Source organism: Eupeodes corollae, chromosome 1 (assembly GCF_945859685.1).
Source record: "Eupeodes corollae chromosome 1, idEupCoro1.1, whole genome shotgun sequence".
In the NCBI taxonomy this organism is placed as follows: domain Eukaryota; kingdom Metazoa; phylum Arthropoda; class Insecta; order Diptera; family Syrphidae; genus Eupeodes; species Eupeodes corollae.
The window spans coordinates 51257334-51283560 of NC_079147.1; the positions used below are offsets into that span (position 1 = coordinate 51257334).

At 34.3% G+C, this 26227-nt stretch overlaps 2 protein-coding genes across 2 annotated transcripts in view; one reads left to right on the plus strand and one right to left on the minus strand.

Annotated features, from left to right (window-relative positions):
• The window catches only part of LOC129954014 (EH domain-containing protein 3), a 59903-nt gene extending 39616 nt beyond the window's left edge, over positions 1-20287 (minus strand). Inside the window, exon 1 of the mRNA XM_056067607.1 lies at positions 18767-20287. Within this exon, the coding sequence (XP_055923582.1) occupies positions 18767-19991 (1225 nt within the window). The 5' untranslated portion in view covers positions 19992-20287. The remainder of the gene's footprint in view (positions 1-18766) is intronic.
• A 2579-nt stretch (positions 20288-22866) lies between these two features.
• On the plus strand, positions 22867-23596 carry LOC129940920 (uncharacterized protein C15orf61 homolog). The gene is made up of 3 exons (XM_056049448.1): positions 22867-23028; positions 23086-23272; positions 23343-23596. The coding sequence occupies exons 1-3, from the start codon at positions 22927-22929 to the stop codon at positions 23471-23473; spliced, it is 420 nt and encodes a 139-aa protein (XP_055905423.1). The 5' UTR covers positions 22867-22926; the 3' UTR covers positions 23474-23596.
• Positions 23597-26227: the final 2631 nt, after the last annotated feature.

Genomic DNA, 26227 nt, shown 5'->3' on the forward strand with positions numbered 1-26227 from the left:
ACGCCCGAAATTGAGCTCAAGGATAAACTGATGAGCATTCCTGGAAGTGCGAGTATTACGGCTGAATCGTTTAAGGGGTGGAATGTAACTGGCTGTATCGCCTATCATTTTTAAAGCCCTTTTTCGTATTCTATCCAAGAGATTTAAACTTGTTTTAGGGGTACCTGCCCAGATATGCGAATTATAGTCAAGCTTTGGACGGATGCAGGCTTTGTAAATTGCAGCCCGATCAGAAGGGGTGACAAATTTCTTGCACCGTCGGAGAAATCCTAAGCACCTGGTAGCATTTTTGGCAATATCAAATATATGATCGTTCCATAAAAGGTGATCTGTGATACACATACCAAGTACTGACAGTTTATTAGTTTCTTGGATGCAAGTGCCACTCATAGATAGTGGCATCGGGGGGTGTTACGCTTTAACGACAGGAGACAGAATTTTTTTTATTGCCCATTGTACAATGCTGTCAAGATCAGAATTTAATGAGCTTATCATAAGCTGCCGTTTAAGTTCCACATCCGAAGGACAAGGATGTGAATCTATAAACGAGTATGAGAAACTGAGGGTACTGTCGTCGGCGAAACAGGTTAATGGATTAGAAGTGGCAGACATAAGATCATTTATGAATATAAGAAAGAGAGTCGGAGACAAAACGGAGCCCTGGGGAACACCAGCATTTATTTTATGAATTTCAGACTTGGAACCATTCAATACAACTTGTATTGAACGGTTAGAAAGGTAATTTCTAATCCAACGAAGAAGAGATTCATAAATACCAAATGCACGCATTTTCGATAAGAGATCTTGGTGCCAAACTCTATCAAATGCTTTTGAAATATCCAGTGAAATAATCTTACTTTCTCCAAAACGATGTAAATATTTGTTCCACTGTTCGGTGAGATGAACCATGAGATCACCAGTGGACCTATTGCTACGAAAACCATAATGTCGGTCATTAAGCTGCTTCCGTTTTTCGAGATATTTCTTGAGCTGATAATTAATCAGCGTTTCCATGACCTTGGAAAGAAGGGACGTGAGTGCTATTGGACAATAGGGACAGGCTGGACAAATGCTATTTTTCATCTGCTCGGAAAGAGACCTGTAGAGTAGGAAAGATGGAAAAGTTTACTCAGTGGTTTTGCCAGCGATGAAGAACACTTCTTCAGAACAATTGGAGAGGTACTATTCGGGCCAGCGGATTTGTGTATGTCAAGGCCTTTCAGCACTCTTGCAACTATACGAGTGCGAAAGAAGATTCGTCCCATAGAGTCATTTACGCTCTTAAGAACAGGAGGACTCATGACACTTTCCGGTAGCGTCGAAATAACAGCAAACTGTGCTGCAAGCAAATTGGCTTTATCAATCGAGTATACATAGGGAGTGTCATTGTGGACGAGCGTTGGAACCGAGGATGACGTGGCTTTTCGTACGTTTTTTACAAATGACAAGATATTTTTACTACCTTTGGGACATTGTAGTATTTTTTGCCTTAATTTCTGATCATGCAAAAATTTGGTTCGACGAATATGACCATTGCTTGCCTTTCTTTTTGAACTTATTCCGGTTTTCCTCAGTCGGGTCAGCTTTGTAACCACGGAAACTTACATCTCTGATCCTAATAACCTCTTTACAGCTCGAATCAAACCATGAGTTCTCTTTGGGTTTGATAGATTTTACCCAGTTCGGGATAAAACTTCTCATTCCACAAAGAATTAAATTTGTAACCATATCTACGCTGGAATTCACGTCACTATCGAGGAAGCATAGTGACAAATTAAAGTTCCTGGAGAATTCATTGAGACCGTCCCAGTTGGCTTTCTCATATTACCAAACGGTTATCATAGGAGTTTTTTCTTTAACTAAGTTTTTTAGACATGAAAATTTTGCAGATACGATAAAATGGTCTCTTAAAACTTTCATACATTCTACACCTTAAACTAGATAGGAAAGTTAACGCCTAGAAGCCTGCATAATAACGGATTGATATTAAAGCTCATTTATTATTTTGCATATCCTAGTTATGATTAAACCGATCTAACCTGTTTAAAAAAAAAACGTAAATACAGTACAAAAAATTAACAGTATTTTCTGCTGCCAAAAAGTTAATTAGCTCTCACAAAACATACCGATACCGACGATTACAAAATAAATACCCGGTTTATTTAATGACACAAGAAGAAGAAAAAACAAACCAAAACAAAAATAAACATTCGCATTAAAGCCAAAGCCGAAAACCAGTAACGTAAGTAAGTAAGTGCTTCCTCGACTACATTTCCACATAGGCTCCACATAGTGACGAAAGCAACTCGCTCGGGAACTTGTCCTCAATGACTCATTTTCTCTAAACTCATGTGTAGTACTTTTGTCGATATCGACTTGAAACTAGCAACACCCAAGTCCATATGTACCTTAGGTATGTAAAACAATCTAACCATTGTTAAACCCTTAAGTTATTGATTTTAAACAAAATGAGTATATTTTGTTAGTCAATTTATATCTAATATTTATGTGCATTCAAAAACACGTCATCTTTTAATACCACAACTTATGTGTAGTGCACAACACGACACACAATAAAATTGTATGTAACTTAAGACACACAGTGTGAATGATCTGAATTCAGACACCTTAACCAGGAATTATGAAATATTCCATCTCAGAGACTGGTACCAACTTCTTTGGCATTGTTGTGTGTAGAATTACTTTTTAATTTTTTTTCCTTCTTCTTCTTTTCAATTGAATGTGAAAAGATTTGACCCAGTTAACAATCTCTTTTTTTTTTCTTTCTTTTATTTTAATTCTCTTTCTATTTGCATTACTATCTTAGAGATAAATATTGTTAAATCCATTTTTAAAAATTATTTCTTAAGATATCTTCAATAAAAATTACCGATACAGATATAAAAAGTTAACTTAAAGTTGAAGAAAATAAAAAAAAAGACTGTTACATAATATTTAGGTTTTTGATAAGAGACTAGGGCGTTGCACCGTTTTCATCTGAATCGAGGAGGTTCTAAAATAGCTTTGGTAGTCATGCGAGAATTATCTAAAAGATAAGACTTTTTTTTTAATAAATATATATTTCTATGCTGCGCTGCTAACGGATACTGAAATTATATTATTTGTTTGTATTCAAGTCTAGTTTTTTTTTATTTTTTAAAAAATATCTTGATATAAAATGATAAGAAAATTGTTAAGTAAATTGCAAAAGATTTAAACAAACATTATTATGTACGTGCAAGGCGAGTACCTGTGTAGTCACTCGATAGGAATAGATAAGTGTCGTGCTTTTCGTTTCGACTTTCTAAATTTTAAGTTAGAATTTATATTTTAGTCAATTGTTTAATTCAGCAGAAGGCAATAATTCTAAGAAGAGTTTCAACAGCTTTTGAATTTGAGGAATTTTTAATTAGAACTTCTAACTGTTTTAGTCATTTGGTTATTCTCAACCTATGACTATTTTTGCACAAATGATTTGTATGTTGTTCAATATTGAACCATGATTCACTTAGGTATAAGGTTTGTATGTTTTTTGTTTCTTAAATTTGATTTCTAAAACAAGAATTTAATTTTTTGATAAACAAGAACACCATCAACAAACCTTGTTGAGTAGATATGAATTTATGACTCAAAAACCGATAAATGTTGTAGTTTTCTTTTTATCATACAACTACTTAAAGACGGAGCATGAGTGTTGAAGGGGTTTTTAGGGACCATGTCATCATATGATATGTGCAGAACATGATGTTTGATTACTTTTCCCTCAATTAAGGAAAGCTGACATTATGTGGTGAAAATCGGAAATAAAAAACATTATTCCTTTCAGAGAAAAATATTTTTGTTTTCTTCGTTGGTACAATTAAGTTATAGGCTATGATGCGATGCTTTTGAAATTATTTAAGAGATTTTTAAAGTTATTAAGTGAGATTCAAAGATAATACATTCACTTCATATTTAGGTACTTTTGTTATTGATAACTTACAGAGCCACTAACATACAAACACGAGAACTATAATCGTGTATTAAACGATAATTAAGATATTTTTCTAAATAATTTCAAACTTTCAAATAAATAAGGTGCCACAACAGCTCATAGAGATCAAAGGCCTGGTGACTTATAATAACTCTCAACCATTCCTGAGTTTGAGTAATGTATGTCAGAGATGGCGGAGACCGAATCCGAGCGGCTAATTTGAGAAAACATTTTCTGTACATTTTTAAAATTATTTCTTTTTTATATTTAAACAAAATTGATTTTGATCTAATATAAATCCAGGATCATTTTTATATTAAAAATTAGTTTAGAGGCGATCAAAAAATGTGTCCCGGATTTTCAAAACAACGTTTTGAGCTGGAATACGAAGGTGTACTTAATGGCGAGGATGGCACCACTTCTGTACCATCCCTAACTAGCTTGTAAACGGGGATTTTTTAAGAGCTTGAGAACTTTAAAAAAAAAAAAAACGCATAAAATTTGCAAAATCTCATCGATTTTTTTATTTGAAACGTTAGATTGGTCCATGACACTTACTTTTTGAAGATAATTTCATTTAAATGTTGACCGCGGCTGCGTCTTAGGTGGTCCATTCGGAAAGTCCAATGTTGGGTAACTTTTTCGAGCATTTCGGCCGGAATAGCCCGAATTTCTTCGGAAATGTTGTCTTCCAAAGCTGGAATAGTTGCTGGCTTATTTGTGTAGACTTCAGACTTGACGTAGCCCCACAAAAAATAGTCTAAAGGCGTCAAATCGCATGATCTTGGTGGCCAACTTACCGGTCCATTCCTTGAGATGAATTGTTCTCCGAAGTTTTACCTCAAAATGGCCATAGAATCGCGAGCTGTGTGGCATGTAGCGCCATCTTGTTGAAACCACATGTCAACCAAGTTCAGTTCTTCCATTTTTGGCAACAAAAAGTTTGTTAGCATTGAACGATAGCGATCGCCATTCACCGTAACGTTGCGTCCAACAGCATCTTTGAAAAAATACGGTCCAATGATTCCACCAGCGTACAAACCACACCAAACAGTGCATTTTTCGGGATGCATGGGCAGTTCTTGAACGGCTTCTGGTTGCTCTTCACTCCAAATGCGGCAATTTTGCTTATTTACGTAGCCATTCAACCAGAAATGAGCCTCATCGCTGAACAAAATTTGTCGATAAAAAAGCGGATTTTCTGCCAACTTTTCTAGGGCCCATTCACTGAAAATTCGACGTTGTGGCAGATCGTTCGGCTTCAGTTCTTGCACGAGCTGTATTTTATACTGTTTTACACCAAGATCTTTGCGTAAAATCTTCCATGTGGTCGAATAACACAAACCCAATTGCTGCGAACGGCGACGAATCGACATTTCACGGTCTTCAGCAACACTCTCAGAAACAGACGCAATATTCTCTTCTGTACGCACTGTACGCATTCGTGTGGTTGGTTTAATGTCCAATAAAGTAAACTGAGTGCGAAACTTTTTCACAATCGCATTAATTGTTTGCTCACTTGGTCGATTATGTAGACCATAAATCGGACGTAAAGCGCGAAACACATTTCGAACCGAACACTGATTTTGGTAATAAAATTCAATGATTTGCAAGCGATGTTCGTTAGTAAGTCTATTCATGATGAAATGTCAAAGCATACTGAGCATCTTTCTCTTTGACCCCATGTCTGAAATCCCGCGTGATCTGTCAAATACTAATGCATGAAAATCCTAACCTCAAAAAAATCACCCTTAATATACAGTTTCAACTCGACTTAGGGACTCTGTTGTTTTCGGGAAAATACAAAAATTGAAAAATCGTCCTATTATCAAGTACTTCTATTTTAAGGGTTTTACTCCAACACAAATAAAAGCAGAGATGGATTCAACACCAGCACTTACATCATTATCATATTGAACTATAAAGGAGTGTGTTTCTGAATTTAAAAAAGGTCTTGTGAACTACGCTCAGGACGTCTGAGGTTGAGGTAAGAACTTCAGAAACAATCGAAGAAGTCCATAAATTAGTATTGGAGGGCTGCAGGTTGAAAGTGAATGAGATAGCTGAGACCTGTAAGAATTCAGCTGAATGTGTCCAAATATTGGGGCCTGAAAAAGCTGTGCGAAAGATAATTTCCGCATTTACTAACAACCAACCAAAAGATTGCCATGTCTAAATTCAAAGAATTTAAGCTCGAATTGATGCATCCTGCCTATTTTCCAAATCAAGCAGCAGCAACTATTGTCTGTTTCCATGTCTTAGCGGAAAGAGATTTGGAAGCGATGAAGAAGTAATAGAATCTGTAAATCGGTATTTTGTGAAGCTTGACGAATCTACTTTAAATCTAGTATAACAACTTTAGAAAACCGTTATGAGAAATGTACAAGTTTTAATGGAGATTATATTGCATGCACTAAACGTGGTATGATGCTTAGTGCGTTGGACTGTCATGCGAGAGGTCTTGGGTTCGATTCTTGCCTATGCCACCTAAGGTTTTTTTCAAGGGTACTGCCTCTTGCGAGGAATTGACAAATTCTCCAAGAGTAATTCTTGTCATGAAAAATAAAGCAACAAAAGTTTTAAAACATCGTTTTTCTTGGTCAGGTTGAAAACTTTTCATCCCATCCTTGTATTATTATACGAAATTGTGATCTATATCTCGTTATCACAATTTGCAATCTTCCTGGTGTCGATTAGACCAAGGGCAACAATAAATTGGAAGGTATTTTTTCGCTTTCCATTCGGATATGCTCAATTAAATCGGTATAATTGATGTCGAAAACCTTAGTAGAAACAGAATAATTCTCCTATTTTTAAAAGGTTTCTATCGACAGGAAGATGTATTTAAATGTGTTTTGAGCTCATGGGAGTCATTCCGTAATTTCCAAAAGGATCATCGTCAAAACGATTATCATTAGCGATATCGTCAATAATTTGCTTCACATAACTTTATCACTATCGTCTTGTCAATCGTTTTCAGTATAAGATCGTTCAAATACTCTTATACTATGACTGAAATGTCGAAATTGACTCAGTGAAAAATAATCCTTGTTCGATAACTTGAAAAAAATGTTATTAAACTTGGTTTTACTTTATGGGAAATTTTGAAAAATCGTACAAAATATCTTGTTAATAAACATTCCAACTGTTTTGTAATCTTAATATAATTGTTAATGTAACTTTTTGTGCTTTTATTTGTTGCTGCCGACGATGAAACTAAAATTTCAAAAATTGGTTACATATCTGATATTTTGAATTAATAAATATAATTATAATTTTGAGTATCAGCAAAACAAAATGAGCTGCAAATGTTAATAAATTGAATGGACGAGTGTTCTTCCTTAGCCAATAAGATTAAATATAATTTTGTCCAAGGGATCCAAGATAAGACTTCACGACAATACTTGGCTTACAAAATATTTGTTGTTCCCGAAACTATTTTGTATTATTATTAACTTCCCATAGGAAGTTATTGTAATGGGTCCGATTTGTCAAATTGAAAATTTTGACATTTCTCGACGTTTCAAGGTCCCTAGAGTCGAAATAAAAGATTTTTAGAAAGATGTCTGTGCGTGCGTGTGTACATACGTTTGTACGTCCGTACGTCCGTACGTTCATGACGTTTTTTTCGTCCTCCATAGCTCAAGAACCAGAAGAGATATCGACTTCAAATAAATTTTGTTATACAGATAATAAGGCAGAAAGATGCAGAAAGGGTTCTCAAGAAAATTGCGTGAGTGGTTTTTTTTACCATAGCAGTTTGAAAAAAATGTGAAAATTTTGGTTAATCCTAAATATCTTACGAACAAAAAACGCTAGAGACTTGAATTAAATTTTATATAATATATTGTAACGTGATACCAAACAGGTATATTTTTTGAAAAAAAATCAATATAACGGTTTTTTTTATAAATCAATAAAACTGAAAAAAAAATTGTCGCCTCTAAAATTTTACGACTGAAATATGATTTCATCTCTAAAACAATTTTGTGTAACGAAGAATAATGTTTTTGACACCCGATAAAATTTTGAGAAAGATCGAATTGACAGTTTTTTTACAAAAAATAAAAAACCTAAAAAAAAATGTATAAAAGTTGGTAAAAATTGATTTTTGACTCAAATATCTTTTCAAAACTTTGAGATAATAGCTTCTTACTAATTTTTTCTTACAAGAAATATTGTTTTCAACATTAGGACAAATTTTGAGAAAAATCGAATTGACAGTTTTTTTACAAAAAATAAAAACCTAAAAAAAATGTATAAAAGTTGGTAAAAAATTGATTTTCGACTCAAATATCTCTTTAAAAATTTTAAATATTGGCTTCAAACTAATTTTATCTTATAAGAAATATTGTTTTTAACATTTGGTAAAATTTTTAAAAAATTCGATTTAACAGTTTTTTCACAAAATATTAAAATCTAAAAAAAAAACAATACTAAAACTTGGTAAAAATTTACTTACGACTCAAATAGCTTTTCAAAAATTAAAAATATTGACTTCAAACTTATTTTATTTAAACGTTTTTTTTTGAAATTTTACTTCTTAGAATTCGAAAAATATACATACATACATACATATATAAAGCTTTTTCAAATCTACACCTTGTTTTAGTAATCAGTTAAAATATTTATATTATTTCATATAATAAAAGAAAAATTTTCTTAAGTTGTTAGATTTCAACTGTCTTTCAAAGATCTGACAGAAATGCATTCCTGTTTTCAACAGAAAAAGAGAAAACGGTTTAAAATTAAGTTTTGTTCTTGTAAAAAATCTGTTGTCTAAACAATTCTGTTATATAAAGTTTTGAGACATATTAAAAAAATATAAAAATATTTTTGAAAATAGGTATTTTTTTTAATTTGAGCAAATAATTTAAAAAAAAGTTTATATTCGAAATCAGCAATAAAAAATAACATAGGAGTAAGCAAATTTTCAAATTTTAAACTCGATCTCCTGAAAAATGTTAATGTTGGGTTTAAGGCTAGCTTTGCATGCATGCCATTATGAAATTAATTGCTTTATAATTCTTTAACTTTTTGTTCTTTTTCAGCTTGGGAGTCAAACTGACTTCCGTGTAGATGCAGGAATGCTATATGATTGTCTGCAATCTGGAAGGAAGAAGTGCTTACTTGAACCTCCACGTGGGGGCTCCCGGGGATCAATTTATAGAAATCAGTTCATGGATCAATTCATAATTATTGAAACATTCACAGCTTAGAAATGCATTGAGAAAATTCTCGACTTTTGAGCGAACGCAAGAAGCTACGGTTTACTTCCTTCCTATGATTACATTTTACGAAAGATGGTAGATACGGGACTGTCGTCCTTCCCCTGGGGCCAGGGGTTGACTTACTGATACAAATTTTACAAACCCAATAAGTATCATTAAATATACAAATCGACCACTTCTAGGGTTATCTTCCCTAGATGTCACTTCATCAAAGACTAAATTAAAAAATTTGATTTTGTTACTTAATGACTTCAATACTGTTTATAGGTAAAATTTTTCTTAAACCGCATTTAAAAATGAACAAGAAACCTTTGTCAGGTTAAGTTTGGTTAGGTTAAAGTGGCTGCCTGTGGTAGAGTAGGCCATTTTAAAGGTCCATTGTGATACCACATGAATCTTGAGGCTTTCTTCTAAGGTCAATAAAACCAGTTTGAACCTCTCACGAAACGTAAGAGGCTAATTATGTTAATATGATTGAGATCGTTTAGATCGTCATAGAAAAATTCTCCTAGGTAATTCTAGCGCTTTTGACCATGGCACGTACAAAAGAGGTTAATAACTGATTTCTCCTTTTCCTCATCCATACAGCTACAGCAAAAGTCATTTGCGAATACGCCTAGCCACGTTGCATGTTTTCCTATTAGACAGTGCCCGGTTATGACACCGATTATCGAGCTTATATATGCGTTCTGCTCAGAGATAGCAAGCACCTTGATGGCATTTAATCTAGTTTAAACTAGACGTTTTTTTGACCTGACACGTGGTGATGTTATTTCACCTGGAGTTTGCCTTCTTCATAGCGTCCTGCATTAGAAATAATTTACATGTAGCGATCAGTATACCAGCATTTGCCAAACGTTATAGAATGGGTTGTACTCTACCATTCCTGGTGAGTTCATCTGCCTTACAATTTCCTGGAATGTCTCTATGACCCAGCAAAGATGAATATAATGAAAAACCTGTGTCACAAAATTAGATTTAAAAAATCTGGATAGGGACACCTTATTGATCAAAATATACCTAACAATCTATTCCCATACCTACCAAACAATAAATAAAAACATTTAAAATTTCATAAAAATTGATCGATTCGTTTCGGACAAGTACGGATATAAATATCGTTATATGAGAAAGGCCGAAAGGCAGTAGTATGTACTCTGATTTAATTTTGTATTCAATTCTATTTTATTCATGTATTTAATACCTATTTGTATAAAGTTTTCTATAATAAAACTGAAGGCAAAACATATTTTTTTAAAAGCATGCTGTGGAAGGCTCCACTGCGTTTCATGTACTATTTGAGTTTTATAATTAGAACAATTACAAATGGGTAGATTTTAATAATATGTAATTGCATTTATGTCCATTAATTTTTAGTGAAATATGAAAAAATAGTAAATTCACACTTTTAAAACGATTTCGGAAACGCGCTACCTTGAACAGATGTTTTACACTCCATAAATGGTAATTTCTGATTGCCAGGTCGCTTGATAAAACAAAAGAAGAGGTTAGAAAAGACCTCAATAGCACAATTATTAAGATAGAGTGATGTTGTACACCATGACATGACACCCAGAGTCTTTGAATGCACAACTAGATAATGCAGTCTTGCGATCACGATAGTTGAAGCAAATAGATATAGTTTAAGCAGAGATAACGACTGGTAATGCCAAGACAATACAATTAACAATATTTTCAAAATAAAATAAACCGGTATAAAAATGTTTACACGCCCTGATGTCATTATATTGTTATCTTTGAATATCTTCGGTTGCGTAATTAAAAGATATATACAAATACCTACTTTATATAATGTTGTTTAGTGCTAATATTAAATACGATGACAATACATACGCATAGTTTTCATTAATAAATACATACTTCCTCTTATGAACTTAATAATGACAAGAATAGAATTTAGACTCTTAGAACTTTTTGCATGCATTAAGCATTTTTCAATTTAGTACCAACTAACACCAGTTCCCCAACACATTTTTTTGGAAAGGATTCCTCGTTATTGAACCTTATGTTTGTGAGTGACAAGAATAATGTTGATCAACTTTCGACTCCTGTTTTTTTCTAAGCATGATTTGATTTTTCTAATACTTAACTTTATCCTTAATTATTTAGATGAAAAATTTATTATTAAGATTTCTATAAATTATATGCCTTCCTCAAATTATCAGATTGAATTTTTAACACACAATATCTCTGAACTGTATAATACCCATGCTCCTTAAAAAACAAAAACTGTTAAACAAAACAATAATCCATGGTTTTCTCGTGCCATTAGAGACTTGATGCAGCAGCGAGATGACGCCTATACGAATTGGAAAAGATATCGACTAACCGAGCTGTGTCGTATGTTTTGCTCACTCCGTAATAAAGCAATAGCTAATGTCGTGGTCATTTTTTTAACGGTTAACATTTAACATTATATCAATATGAAAACCGTATGTCACCTAAGGTTCAAAGATGTATTGCTTTTAAGCAAAGTGTTTTATTTGTTGTTAAGTCGCAGTGCAGGTGGTCACATAATTAAGTCATTACATTTGAAACAGGTACTTTTATATTATTCCATGTAGATATTTTATCAAAATGTATTAAAACTGTTTTATAATTAAATTAATGTACTATTAAAAATTTAAATATTTATTTGATAACATTTATTGGAAAAAATAAAACCTCTACTCCAAAAATCAAAAAAAAATCAAATGGGGTGGCGCAACAGTCCGTTGTGAACCAGGGCCTAGTGACTTACAACTCTCAACCATTCCTGTGTGCGAGTACTGTTGTCAGGAATGGAAGGGACCTACAATTTTAGGCCGAATCCGAACGGCTAGTTTGAGAAAGCATTTTTTCATGACAAGAATTAGTCAATTCCTCGCAAGAGGCAGTACCCGCGAAAATTAATTTTTTTAAATTAAGGTGGCACAGGCAGGGATCACCTCTACTCCATGTGAAAGAAAAATTATTGTCAAATGCTTCAAAAAGTACAAAAATGTTATGAAAGTAAGCAAATTACTAGGTTTTGGTAGAGGTAGAGTTAGGAAAGCAGGTCAATATTTAAAAAAATACCAAGACTTTGAGAACCTACCTCGAAAAAAGCCACGAAAAACGACTCCGGCTGAGGACAGAACATTAGTTAGGCTTTCTAAAGTGGATCCATTTTTAAAATCCGTTCAATTAAGAGTACAAATGGAGGAGAACTATGATGTACAATTATCAGCAAGAACCATACGAAGGCAACTTCAAGAAAAAAATTTGAATGGACGAATCGCTAGACGTAAGCCCAACCTGTCAAAAAAAATATTGCTCGAAGAATGAGGTTTGCTAAACACCTTTATAAAAGTCCAAATTTTTGGAATTTGGTCTTGTGGAGCGACGAAACCAAGTTCAATGTTTTAGGCAGTGACGGAAGACAGTATGTGAGGCATCCTCCATTGAAAGAATTGGACCCGCAATACACAAAAAAAACTGTAAAACATGGAGGGTTTTCCGTGATGGTTTGGTGACATTTTACATCATCAGGAGTTGGTCCATTGATGCAAATTCATGGAAATATGACAGGAGAAATGTACAAGGACATTTTGGACAGTCATTTAAATAGGGATTATGCTGACAATTTATCGTTAGCCTATATATTTCAACACGAAAACGACCCGAAGCATTGCTCTCGGATATGATGATATTTCCTTATGTATGATATTTTCAGTTGTATTGCCATATGTCACTTTTGCTTTTAATATTATTTTGACGTCTTCGATTTACTTTGAGTCATGGAAAGTTGCTTAAATCATTTCACTTCCCAAAAACGGTTAAAGAGATGAATTTAGACCTATTTCGGTTTGCCATTTTTATCGAAAGTCTTTGAAAAGATCCTTCAAAAGCAAATTGCTCAGCCCTTATCAATTTGGATTTCGGAAGTAACACAGCTGTTCTACCGCACTTTTAAACGTTACTGATGACATTAGAAAAGCATTAGATAAAGACAAGGTTACGTTTCTAGTTTTGTTGGATTTTTCGAACGCTTTCGATTCCATTAATCATGTCAATCTATGTAGAAAGCTCATGCAAAATTTGAATTTTTCATCTAGTGCAACTAAATTAATTTGTTCTTATCTAAATGGTAGGAAGCAAGCAGTGCAAGTTGGTGACATCCTGTCAAGTTTTTGCCGAATGCCACTCGTGTACCACAAGGTTCAATACTGGGTCCTCCCTTGTTTTCTGCTTATGTAAATGAACTTCCATATTTATTATTTAATTGTACTTCTCACTTATATGCTGATGACGTTCAGCTTTACTTCAGCTATTTTATTATTATTATTATTACCATCTTTATTTTTTCATTTCAAAAATTTACAAACTTAAAACTAAAGACTACAAGCATGGCTCATGGGCCGTCTGCCGGTATATTTTTATAAAATAAACATTCTGTGAGAGAAAGTACAAAAATTTGGTTATATAAAGAAAATAGCAATTGAAAAAAGAAAAAGAATAATGCCAGAGAAAAAAATATATTCGTTATAATGGTGTAGGTAATTTAATAGATAAATAAATGTAAAAAAAATATAAACAAAATCTGATTCGGTCTTTTAGTTTAGCTAAAACAAAATTATTAAGTTTTTCAAAAACAACAATCATTTAATTAGGGCAATATTTGTTAAACAATTGATTCAAATGTTCTATGGGCTTTTAGTTTGGCTAAAACAAAAGAAAGGGTACATAGATCATAAAGAATTTGCAATTTCAAATGCGGTTTGGGCTTTTAGTTTGCCGAAAACGAACAAAAAAGAGAAAAAAAAGAAAGATATCTCAAGGAATTTAATAATTAGCAATTTTTCAAATGTGATTTAGGCTTTTAGTTTAGCTAAAACAAAATTGTAATAGAATTAGTAGAGGCCAACCGTTATCTTCATTGAGCACACCTAGACATGACAGAAAACTCTTGTTAAAATAAAGCCGACGAATTTCCTGCAAGATTGGGCACAATGCAACAAAGTGGAAAATGTTTTCAACTTGATCAAGGTTGCACAAAGTGCAGTTTGGGTTGTTACCAGTTCTGTGCGGTCAGTGATTAAGCTCTAACATCTCCGTGCGTGCTTTAAATATGATGCTCATTTCCATTACAGTAAATTTATCTCTAAAGTAATTAGAAGACCCGAATCTGAGGTTAAGTTCACTGTAAATTGATTTCGACACAGACTCCCTCGCCCTATCTAGATGGCTTTGGAATGAGTGATAATCAATGGTAGATATACAGTCGTAGAGAGCGCTTCTCCACGTATCTAAACTATCAACAGATAGAGACAGAGGAAAATTGTGTGTCGAGTCCAAATCATACCAGTCTTAAAATGGAGTATACCGGCATCTAAAACACACTGATAGGGCCCTCTTTTGCAAATTGTTGGCCGACCTTTGCATTACCCTCAATATATAATCAGCGTTTGCTTTTAAATTCATCATAAATATTGGAGCAAGTCCCGATTCGATATGTATAGCATAATTGGGCGTGTTAGTTGGGAGTTTAAAGACACGCTTGAAAAAATATCTTTGGACAGCTTCGATATCTTCTATTTGCTTGTACCCATAGATTTGGTTGAAATAACACAAACAGCTTTTGATAGTTGCTTCAAACACTTTGAATTTAGACAAGTTTGTTATTAAAAAAGTCTGGCTACAAACAATTTATTGCAGTTCTTGCAACTCTCACCTTATCTTTAATGTGAACACCAAAATTCAAGTTATGACTTAATGTGTAGCCTAAATATTTAAATTCTTTCACCACTTCTAAGTTGGAACCTTTGAGGGTCCAGTTACGGTCGGTTCTAATGCTACGATGTTGGGACCTAAATACCATAATCTTCGACTTTGAGGTGTTTATTTGGAGATCCCATAGATCACAAAATTGTTTTAATTTGTTTATTTGAAGCTGAAGTGTGACTCCATTATCAGTTAAGATCACCAAATCATTGGCGTAAAGCAAAATTTTAATAGACAAATCACCAAAAATAACACCACCAGGGATATAGTCTTCAATATCATTTATAAATAATACTTCAGCTATCCACTTGACCTTATCGAACATGGACCTTTCTGCTTCAATGAAGACCTGAAGAGAGTGCAACTTTGTCTAGGTCAAACGGACTTATGTTGAACCCAAAAATATCCAAATGTCTTGTAATTAATAGAAAATCCGTTGACCCTTCTTATTTTCCACCGATTTTTCTGAGCAATGCTGCAATCGAATATTTGGTTATAGAAAAGAATCTTGCTATGACTTTAAATCGTCTTTTGACTTGAGATGATCATATGAATGGACTCGTTGGTAAGGTTTATGGAGTTCTTCGTACGTTATGGGTTACACAATCGTTCACTCCAATTTAAACGCGTTTGGTTCTTGCTAAAACCTTGGTAATTCCTATCCTGGTTTATGGCTGTGAAATCTATTGTAGCCTAAACTTAATGTAGCTTTTAATTCAATCGTTCGTAATGTTTTAGGATTACGTAGATATGATAGGATATCTGATTTTGCCTCGGGCTACCAGACATACCTTTTAAAAAATATACTGAACTTCGTAGTTTGATTTTGCTTTCCGACATACAGTGTCGAAAAAAAATCTTCGTACCCGTGTGGGTATTCTTGAAAAATGAGTTGTGTAAATGATATAGACACAATTTTCAATTTATGTTTTGATTCATTCAAGTTTAAGTTTATTTAACAAATTAACACAAAAAAAAACAGAAAAATATCCTTCAAGGATCTCAAAAATGTTAAAATAAAAGTATTAGTCCCTAACAACAATAATGCAAAAGTCTTGGTACCCTAGAAGGACAAAAGAATTTAATTTGGTTTCGAATGTTTTATGTTAAGAATATAATTACCTAATATTTTGTGGGAAAACCTTTGAGCCTAATAACCTCTTTCAAACGATTTGGCATAGAGTTCACAAGTTTTCGCGTGACATCTGACCCTATTAATTTCCATTCTGATACCGGGAGCTCTTTAAGGTGGGTTTTGCTCGTTATATTGTGTTTTCGAAGTCGTTTCTCTAAGACATCCCATAAATTTTCGATTAGGTTAAGATTTTGGGAGGGGGGGTGGTTGGGGTATAAAGCATGTGGGGCGTGTTGTAGGTGAACCACAACTTTACATTTGTAGCCGTATGCTCGGGATCGTTATCCTGTTGGAAGTAATATGTGTCTACGATCCCAAGTTTCTCTGCACTTTGCTGTAAGTTTTGTTTTAAGATGTTCAAATAAACTTCCTTATTCATAATTCCATCAATTATTGTCAAATTCCCGACACCACTGGATGACATACACCCCTATACCATTACATCACCGTCACCGTGTTTTACATTTTTAATTATGTTTTTAGGATTCAAGGCTTCGCCTTGTTTTCTCCACACTCTAATCCTCCCATCTGAACCAAAAATGTTGAATTTCGACTCATCGGAGAATATTACTTTCATTTCATTTATTTTTATAATCCTTTGCAAAGTCCAGTCTTTTCTTTTTATTTATTTCACTTACGAACGGCTTTTTACGAGGTGTGCACGACTTAAACCCAGATCTCTGGAGCGATCTTGCAACTGTCCACGGAGAAACTGTTTTATTTAAACTAATCTGTATATCGGTAGCAATCTTTGGAGCACTTTTGAATGGATCTTTTTTTATTATTCTCGCGATTTTTCGTTCATCTCTTTCTGTAAGCTTTCGCGGACGACCAGACCTGACTTTATTTTCGATTCGGTTTTCTTTATTGTAACGGTTAATCACATTTTGTATGGTAGATTTGGGTCGTCCAACTATTTTATTAATATCCGCATAACTTTTACCTTACTTATGGCAATTAATAATAATTTGACGCTCATTTACAGTTAATACTTTTCTAACCATCGCTTTTTTGGTTTTAAAAAACAAAATTTCTTTAACCTTAACCTGCACGACCGATCGCTTTGTACTGATTGACACACACATGTCATATTACAAGCTTCATGTAAAAAAAAAAAACAAAGCCAACAGGACCGTTACAAATTTAAACATTTAAAACTAGTAAAGTGCAGAAGTACCTAGACTTTTGCACTACTTTTTTCATAGATTTCAAGGTTTTATTATTTTTTGCTAGAAAATAGAATTTGTTTTTGAATTTTTTCTATTGATAAAACAAAGAATAAGGTTTTATCATAATAAATAACTTGATGCATGAAAATTAAGTCCTTTTGTTTTCTTTTCTTTCAAAGATTTTAATGACATGGCACTTTGAGTAACATGACTTATGCTCGACACTGTACTTAGATTTTATCAGCTAATTACCCCCCTTTCTCATATTTAAAATCGGAACGTCAATTTTTTGTAAATTCGGTTAAGCTTTAGAACTCTTTACCTCGTATTCTAAAACAAAATCTGAACGCAACAAGCATACAAAGATTGCTTAGATCTCATTTTTCAATATGAACATTTTTAATATTCATTGAATTTTTTTATTTTATGATAGTTTTAATAATTAAAGTAATTTTTTTTGTTATTATCTTGGTTCAGACTTTATTGAAAAATAAGTTTATAGCTGTTTTTGTATTTGTTAAGCAATTACGATATTTAAATAAAATAAAATAAAAAAATAAGCGATATTGGTGTTTTTTGTTTTTTGTTTCCTTACACTTTATGCGTACACAACAAAATAATACCTCCATTTCTTTTTGCAAACTTGACTAAAGACATATCAACTACTAACTAAGCTAGTTTTTGGCATTTAAAATTCAACTAATTTTCCAGGGCAAAGATTGCAAAAACACTGCCACACTCGACTTTCTTCTATTGGGAATCAATGGAGACACAAATATTTTAATTTTTTCTTTATTTAAAATCTACTTTTCATAATTTGCAAAATCAATAACTTAAAAAAATATCAAAATTCTAGCAATTTTGTTGATGAAAAGAAATATTCGAGTTTTCTGTGTTAGTAAAATAATTGGTTTTAGCACGACCTTTGCTAAGTGCCACCTTTGGTAGACTTTTTGTTTAACCCTTTCTAATTGTACAATCATTAAATTTAAAACAATCAAATCAAGTCAATAAAAGTTTTTGTTTTTGTATCTCAGACAGACTGAACTAAGCTGCACGGAAGCAGCAAACTGGTTTTTTGATTTGGTTAATGATTCATCAATACTTTTGCAGTTTCTAAGTGGTGCACATTGCACAGAGAATGAATAAGCCGAAAAGTTGGATGTTTCATATATTTCGTGTTTTTCAGAATGTAAAACATTCAAATTGGATATTTTAGGAGGTTAACGTTAAATTCTTAGCCTCAAATGAATGTTATTACTCATTTAAGACGTCTATAGTATTGAGTGAGAGGTTGCATAGGAAAATACCCATTAAGCAGCAAATAAACCAAAAAACAAAAGTAAAAACATACCAACCATAACATCGTGTTATCACCAACTTAATAATTGCATTATTCATGTTCGTGTCAAACAATACGAGTACTTTCTCCATAAATCACATCCCAATTGATTCAAAGGAAACAACAACAAAATAAAGTTACTAAATTACTCACCCCTAACACTAGGTTCTGATACTAATTGCTGTTCTTCATGTGGAATCATCTCCATCAATCGGGCTATATCCTTGGCTAGCATGTTGTCCACAACGTCGAGTAGATGTGGCTTGAGTGTGTGGAACTTGGTGAAGTCGTGGTGCTGGAGGTGATCTTGCATTTTCTTCAAGTCTGGGAAGTCACCAGGTGAAATTTGATGTTCCCGCTGTAGTCGGTCGTATACTTGTCCCAAATTCTTAATCAACTCCTTCTTCTTGCTGTCCTTGCCGAACACCGAGGGCATGTCCTTGCGTAGTTCGGCGATTATGTAAGCGTGCACTTTGGCCAGGCGGGCTCTCTTGATAAGATCGTTTAGCTTGCGCAGGGCAGCGTTTCGCGGCAGCGATTGCAAGTCTCTGAAGAGATCCTGCTCTTCGTCCTCGAATAGGCGGCGGTTGGCATCGAAACGCAGAGGTTGATCCCAGAACGAACCGATGTAGACGCGGGCCACTTCGGGGGTTTGCAATACTTTTCCCAGAGACCACATGAGCGCTCCATAGACCCTCATCAGTTGCTGGTGGTCGATCATGTCGGCTTTGTTGAGGATGATGCGGATTTTGTCGTCGTGGCCACGCAGTGCTTCGATTGCTCGGCGGAATTCGTCAGAGATGTCCAATTTGTGAGCATCGAAGAGTAGAATGATGCGGTCTACACGCTCGGCAAACCATTCCAGCACTCCGGTGAAGTCGTAACCACGATCGATGCGCTGTTTCTCTCCGGACAGGATTCCGGGTGTGTCGACGATGGAAATCGCTTGCAAAACCGGTGACGCCACCGTCGAGCATTGGAATCGGTTGAGGAATGCATTGCCATACTTGCTGAGTGGACGGAACTGCCTCTTGGGGTCAACGACCAGCGCATTGCCAGGGATGACGCCCTCCTTATCGTCATGCATGACCGCAATGAACCGATCTGTAGTTGGCTCTGGTCCAATTCGGATGCCAGGGAAATCCCTTTCGAGCAGATACCGGATGAACGTGGTCTTACCAGTTGAATACTGTCCGACCAGCAAAATCATTGGCTTCGCATCGAAGTCGGGATCCTCGAGTTTGGGCGAGTGAAAGTCATGGAACTGGTAGTGTTCCTCGAGGGGCAGCAATTTGCTGCGATAGATTTTCTTCAGTTCGCCGATGACATTTTCGACAACTTCTTGGTTAGCTCGCTCTCGTTTAAGGAAACTGAACATTGCGGGTTATTCTTTTAATTTTTGTCTGTCGGATGGTGGGGATTTTAATTCTACTTTTAAGGAAAAAATTAAATAAAAAAGAAAACTACAAACGACAAACACGCACACGTAGTATGTTTTAGACGTATTTCGAGAATTTCCGACTTATTCGCGCACGCACCAGCAGCAGCACAGAAAATAAATTATGATAAAAATAAGAATGAGCCAACTTTTCTGAGAGAAAATGAAAAAAAAACTCCCTCGAATGCAAACGAAAGGCGAGAAATGACAAGAAAATTTTGTTCTCGTTGGTTTTCTTTTCGGTCGAACTGTCACCAGTAATTATTTGTCAGTGATGTGCGAGGTAGTCTTTTTTGTTATATGGATGACGAATTGATGACGTTGTCAAATATTTCTGCTCTCATTTTCGTGTTCGAAAGCAGAGTTGTTGTTGAGGTGGATTGCAGGGTAGATCAACGAACTTAAGACTGCCACCTACTAAGCAACTTAAAGTAGCTTGCGATGCATTGAATTGAATTATTATGGTAGTTTGTTGATCGCAAATCTGGATAATTTTTTGCTAAACTGATGAGTTATTTCTTTTAAAATTAGTCTTCTTAAATGCAAAATGGAATTTTTAATTCTTTGACGTTTTTCACATTCCAGTGTTTTAAGGCGAGACACATGCGCCGTCAACATTTTTAAATTCAAATAAATGAGTGGAAGCAATTTAAAATGATGAAATTGTCTAAAAAGATTTCAATGTTTAATATTTGTCAATCTAAATAAAATCGTAAGTCATTTTTCTTGGTTTTGTTTCGATTATGGTCTTTTTTTTCATTTTTTTCAAGAACTTGAAAGAGGCAAGAATTTAAAACAAGCTAAAAGCCATCTGGAATAAGGTTTTTCTTGAAGCTGCTGTAGTTATTTAAGAATATAAAGCTCAGATCTTCAAACTGTTTCCACCTCATTAGCTATGCTTGCTACCAAGGTGGCGCTAAAGTCCTGTGTGAACTAGGGCCTCTGCCAACAACCTTCTTCATTTAGCTCGAACCCTTGGTAGATGTCACCATTTACGCACTCCAAGTTGGATAAGATCACTTTCCACTTGTGTGCACCATCTGATGTGCGGTATTCGTCAACTACGCTGTCCGACAGGTGTGTTCTCGAAGAATTTCCGGTCATTGATTTCCATGAGCTTTACTTGACGGCCATCTCAGTCGTTGGACTTTTATCCTTTTGGCAAAGTCTACGTCACAGTACAGTCAGTGTAGTTCGTCGTTTCATCTTCTTCTCCACTCCATCTCTATGCATACAGGACCGCTGATCACGCTAAGAACTTTTCTCTCAAAACGACTCAAGGTGCTTTCAACCGCTTTTGACTCAATTGCTGAATTGCTTTCTTGGAACAAAGAAGTAGTAGTTAGCAAAAGTAATTCTTCATTTGATCTCAGTGTTGGTGTTGTTTTCTGCGTTCAAAGCGGAAGACAAAGTCCATAACTACCTCAAAGTAGACAAAGTCTACTTACCCTTGTAGGTTCTTTCTTGATGACTGCATGTACTTTGTTTTGCCTGTTCAACCCATATTTGCCGCCTCTGCATTAATGCTTGCAAAAGCCCCATTGAGATCACACTGAGTTCTTCTGATTATGTCAATGCCATCACCAAAAACACTCTATATAAAGATATAAATCCCCGGTAGACATCTTGGTTTGCCTACAAGCTAAACCGGAAATCAGCCTCATAAACTTTTTCATAGTATGCGTGTAATTTCTCCTCTAATTTATTAAATTTCCCCAAAAACCTAAGTAAGTGTGTCTATGTATGCGTGAAAACACGTCAATTTTTCTCGTTGAATTCGTGCACATTACAAATACAACAATGTAAACAAATGGGTTTTGGAGGGTGATACGTACGAAGGATTTATATCTTTACTAGAGTGTTTTTGGTCATCACTTCATCAGCATATTATGCTAGTAATTGGACAGACTTTTAGTCTGCCTCTAGTGTTAACGTAAGAGCTTTGGGATATTCTTTCAAGGGTGATATGAAAGAAACTGCATGGTAGCCACTAGCTTGTCTAAAGCCTTTGTTAAAATCGAAAGGTTGGGTTAAATTGCTTCCAACCTTATGGAACAGTGCGAATTCGCCATGGTCATCCTACACGAACAGACGAGTTTGGCTCAATGCTCTATACTGTTCGTCCCTGCTGTCATATGTGGACTTGAAATCGATGAAAAGATGGTGGGTCCCGATTTGATGTTCTTGGGTTTTTTCCAGGATCTGTCGAAATGTGAATATTTCATCGACTGAAATCTAAAGCCAATAACCTGATAAGGGTCTATCAGGATAATGATAATGGGCCTTAGACGTTCAGATATTATGGCAGAGAAGATTTTATAAAAGATTTAAGGTAGACTGATGCCTCTTTAGTTGGTGCAGTTTAAAGGGTCTCCTTTTTCTTTTCAGGTTGGGTATACAAAAATATTATATCTCTTATTATAAAATTTGACAAGCCAAACAGAATTCAAAAACCATGTTCAATAGTTAGAATCATAATATAAGTCACCGCTTCGGTTTGTCAAAGCCTCTAAACAGATTTGTAGGTTTTTTAAGTTTAAATTTATCACTTTTTTCAAGATGGCGGATTAAACCAACAATGGAGGGAACTTGATAGATGCAGGTTTTAGTATGTTCCGCAATTCATGTAAGTGAATATGTTCATTTTCTTAAAGTGATTTAGCACGCAATTTAGTCATAATTGCAGATGCAGATACATGTAAGCCTGCCATAACACATACATTTTCTTTTTTTCAATTTAAATGTACATATTTCTGAACGAGTCCAATGAATTGTGACAATTGCGAACAGCTGATTTTTTGTTTACATCTCCATGAGCTACAAAAGCGTGATATAATTTTTAATATTTCTCACATAAATTAGTAAATAATTTATCATGAGAATCACAAGCTTATTGCTGAAGCCCAAAGCCTCAGAAGTTCTTACAGCTTATCTCAAACAATGCAATGAACCACCATGGACATCTTATTTTGTTAAGGTAAGTTTTTATCCATTTATTTGTTTATTCAAAAATCATAGCCTGATAGAAATTCAGTTGAAAGATGTACAAAACGACCAATACGGACGTTCCCACTTCAATTGGACACTAGATACCGGAACTAATTATCATATCCTGCGAACTGGTTGCTATCCCTACTTGAAATACCATTGCAGTAAAAGAGAATACCAGGATCTAACGATTGAAGATAAATTCTTTAGGTTTCTTAAGATTGTAAATTTTGGTAAAAAGAAAATAATGACAAGAGTTTGAATTTTGTGATTTGAAACTTATCCTTTTTATTTATTTCAAAGGTCTTCCAATGTTGTTCTATGGTTTAGCTGCGATCCGTTTGATAAGTCACACGGAAGTTGTTGATGTTAATGAAAAAACTAAAGTACCAATATATTTTCTATACGAAGAGGACAAAGGTTCACGTTTTTAAATAAATGGTATATTGTTGAAGGTATTTTTATTTCTCCTCTTCTTTTCAATTAGCTTATTCATATTAGTTAGTTATTTATTTTAATTGAATTTTTAAAAATAAAAACTTAATGTGCTAAATGAAGTAAGACACTTTTTAATGCAAAGGACCATTATTGTTTTATATGATTTCATTAGAAGGCAAATCAATTTTAAATCGATTTAAGTTTGTCTCTCAAATCATATAAAAGTACGTATACGCCATACGCATTTGCCATTGTTTGATTTAAGAATAAAAAAATATGACAATTATAGACAAATAGGTAGAAATGGAGGTACAAAGTTAATTCTCTGTTGTGATTAGCATTTGATTCCAACGTTTTGATGCTATAAATAGTTCGATCTATAAATGGAAAGCAATATAAAAACATACAAGAAACTTCAGACCGGGACTAGGAACGAAATTCGTGGTTTGAAAAAATGGTACGGGAACCTGGGGACACTTGATCCCCACTTTTGAAATTTTTGATTATTTCGAATAATAATAGATATTTTGCTTTTAAACTGTTATGGTTTGTAAATCATTTTATTGTTTATCATATTGCATAGTTACACATAGAATTTATGAAATATGAAATAATTTTTTGACGTTTTTTAAAAAGAATCCAAAGTAACCAAGTGTCTGCTATTGAGGGAGACTTGATCCGTGTATAGGGTAGACTAGGTTATTGGGGGATCAACTCTCCCCTTCTGCAAAGTTATTTTAGTCTAAATTAAATTTCCGCAAACATTTCTTGAATTGAAATAAAACGACACTTAAATTTGTGGTTATTTATTTTTTTTTGCAAAACGCACTATATAACCATGTTCTGTTAAAGACGATATCTGTGCAATATAAAGATGTATGAAGTTTTTTAATGAAAGTATGTACACTACTACCCAGTCGTCAACATTGAATATGGAACAAGAAGTTTCATTTTGGTTTTCAGACTCACAGCTAGATGAATTAACGTTGATTCCGGAGATGGTGGGTGGCAATTCGTCTTCATTTTCTGATGATGATGAAACAAATGCTTTCATATTGCGTTTTGCCTTAATAGCTTTATTTTGGATCTTTTTTTTTTTTTTTTGAGTTCTTAGTAAAATTTCCTCTTCAATTCTATTTTTTCGGGTGTATGTTAAAATCTTTGTTGATCCTTTTTTACGTCCTTCTGCAGTTAGTTTCCGAGGAGCTCTGCTTTTGGAAGTGGTCGAATTTCTTCTGGAGTTTTTAGACATGCTTTAGAAGTTGAAGGCTGAGTTGGTGTTGAGGAGTTAATGCCACCACTAGATTTGTCTCTTTAGCATTTATGTCATTTTAAAATATTAAGTTCTGGATAGGTGAAAGCAAAGCTATATTTGTTTCAGAGCGATTTGAATCGGGATTATTCTGAGCCTGCGAAAAATTTTGCAACTGTGAAGCAACTGGTTGGTCTTCTGAGGTTTGTTTGCCTATGTTTTCAGTCGCTACTTCTAGTTCTGGTCGATCAGATACATACGATGAAAGGTAATCATCGTCAGTAAAAATATTGCAGTTAAAGGGGAAAATTACTGTAACCCGAAAGCCACTTTGAATATTTTGCGGCGTGAATGCTCGTACAAATGCATTTCCAAAACACTCTGAAATGTCATAAATAGCTAAGGGCTTGAAGCATCCAATTGTCACAAGCGGTGTTATAGTAGGCTTTTAGTGGTCCAAACACGGTTATGTCTAGTGGTTGAGTCTTGTGAAATGTATGTGGAGGTATGGTGAGAAGATGAATTCCATTTCCCTTGGCAAAATTTAATGATTCAATGCTTGTGTGGCTGTCATGATTGTCCATTATTATCAAACACTGAGATTCCAAGGAGCACTTGGTAAATTTTCTGAAGTGTTTCAAAAAATTTATAAAGTTAATTGCAGTCATCTAACCTGAAGGGAAAGTGCTACCCTCTGTGCCTGTAGGTGCACCTTTCACCATACGGTCCTGCCATTTTTTGCCTTCTATGACGTTCTTCACAGCATTCCTTAGTTTGTTAGGATCTACCGGGTCACGTTTTTTCACGCCCTCCTTTGGCTTGTAGACTCTAAGCATTGTCTATAATATAAAATAAACTTGATGAAATAAATTTTGTTTCAAATAATTGTCCTACTTTATTGGGATCAAATCTCCCATTTGTTCATTTTTATTAATTTTTTTTTCGTTTTTATGAAAAACCTGGATAGTTTATTCAAAGTAATCAGCAACGACTTACCAAAATTAACACAGTTCAATGTATAAAAATGTATTTGCTGATGACTATCACTGTTCACTCACAAAAAACTAATAAAATATTCTTAAAAAAACAATTTTTCAAGTGAAAACACAAAACTCAACGCCTACTTTAGCATAATTGTTTGAGACGGGGAAAATTACGTCTAAAGTTTGAATTCAGAGGAAATAGTAAAATAGAAATTCTGTACCTTATGCTTTCATGTTGCATAAGGTACAGAATTGCTGGAAATTTCCGTTGTATATACTGCCATTTAAGGTTAGGAGCTCACATCTGGATTTGAATATTAACGATATTTCTTTATAGCTGAATGTGTTTTCAAAATAATTATTGCTTAAAAGGTTACGATTTAGTTGTGAGTAAATTATTCTGCTCTCAGATTGCTCAGCCCCTGCTACTAATTTTTCTCGAACAAAGTCTTCGGGTTTTTGAATTATCTTGTAAAGCTGCTCCTTTACTTGAGCCAAGTTATTCAAATCAAATT

Excerpts from the sequence above, each read along its gene's own strand:
- LOC129940920 (XM_056049448.1), top strand. The coding sequence starts at position 22,927 with ATGAGAATCACAAGCTTATTGCTGAAGCCCAAAGCCTCAGAAGTTCTT. Across the intron at positions 23,029-23,085 it reads GGACATCTTATTTTGTTAAG|TTGAAAGATGTACAAAACGA; the intron begins GTAAGTTTTTAT and ends ATAGAAATTCAG. Across the intron at positions 23,273-23,342 it reads TCTTAAGATTGTAAATTTTG|GTCTTCCAATGTTGTTCTAT; the intron begins GTAAAAAGAAAA and ends TTTATTTCAAAG.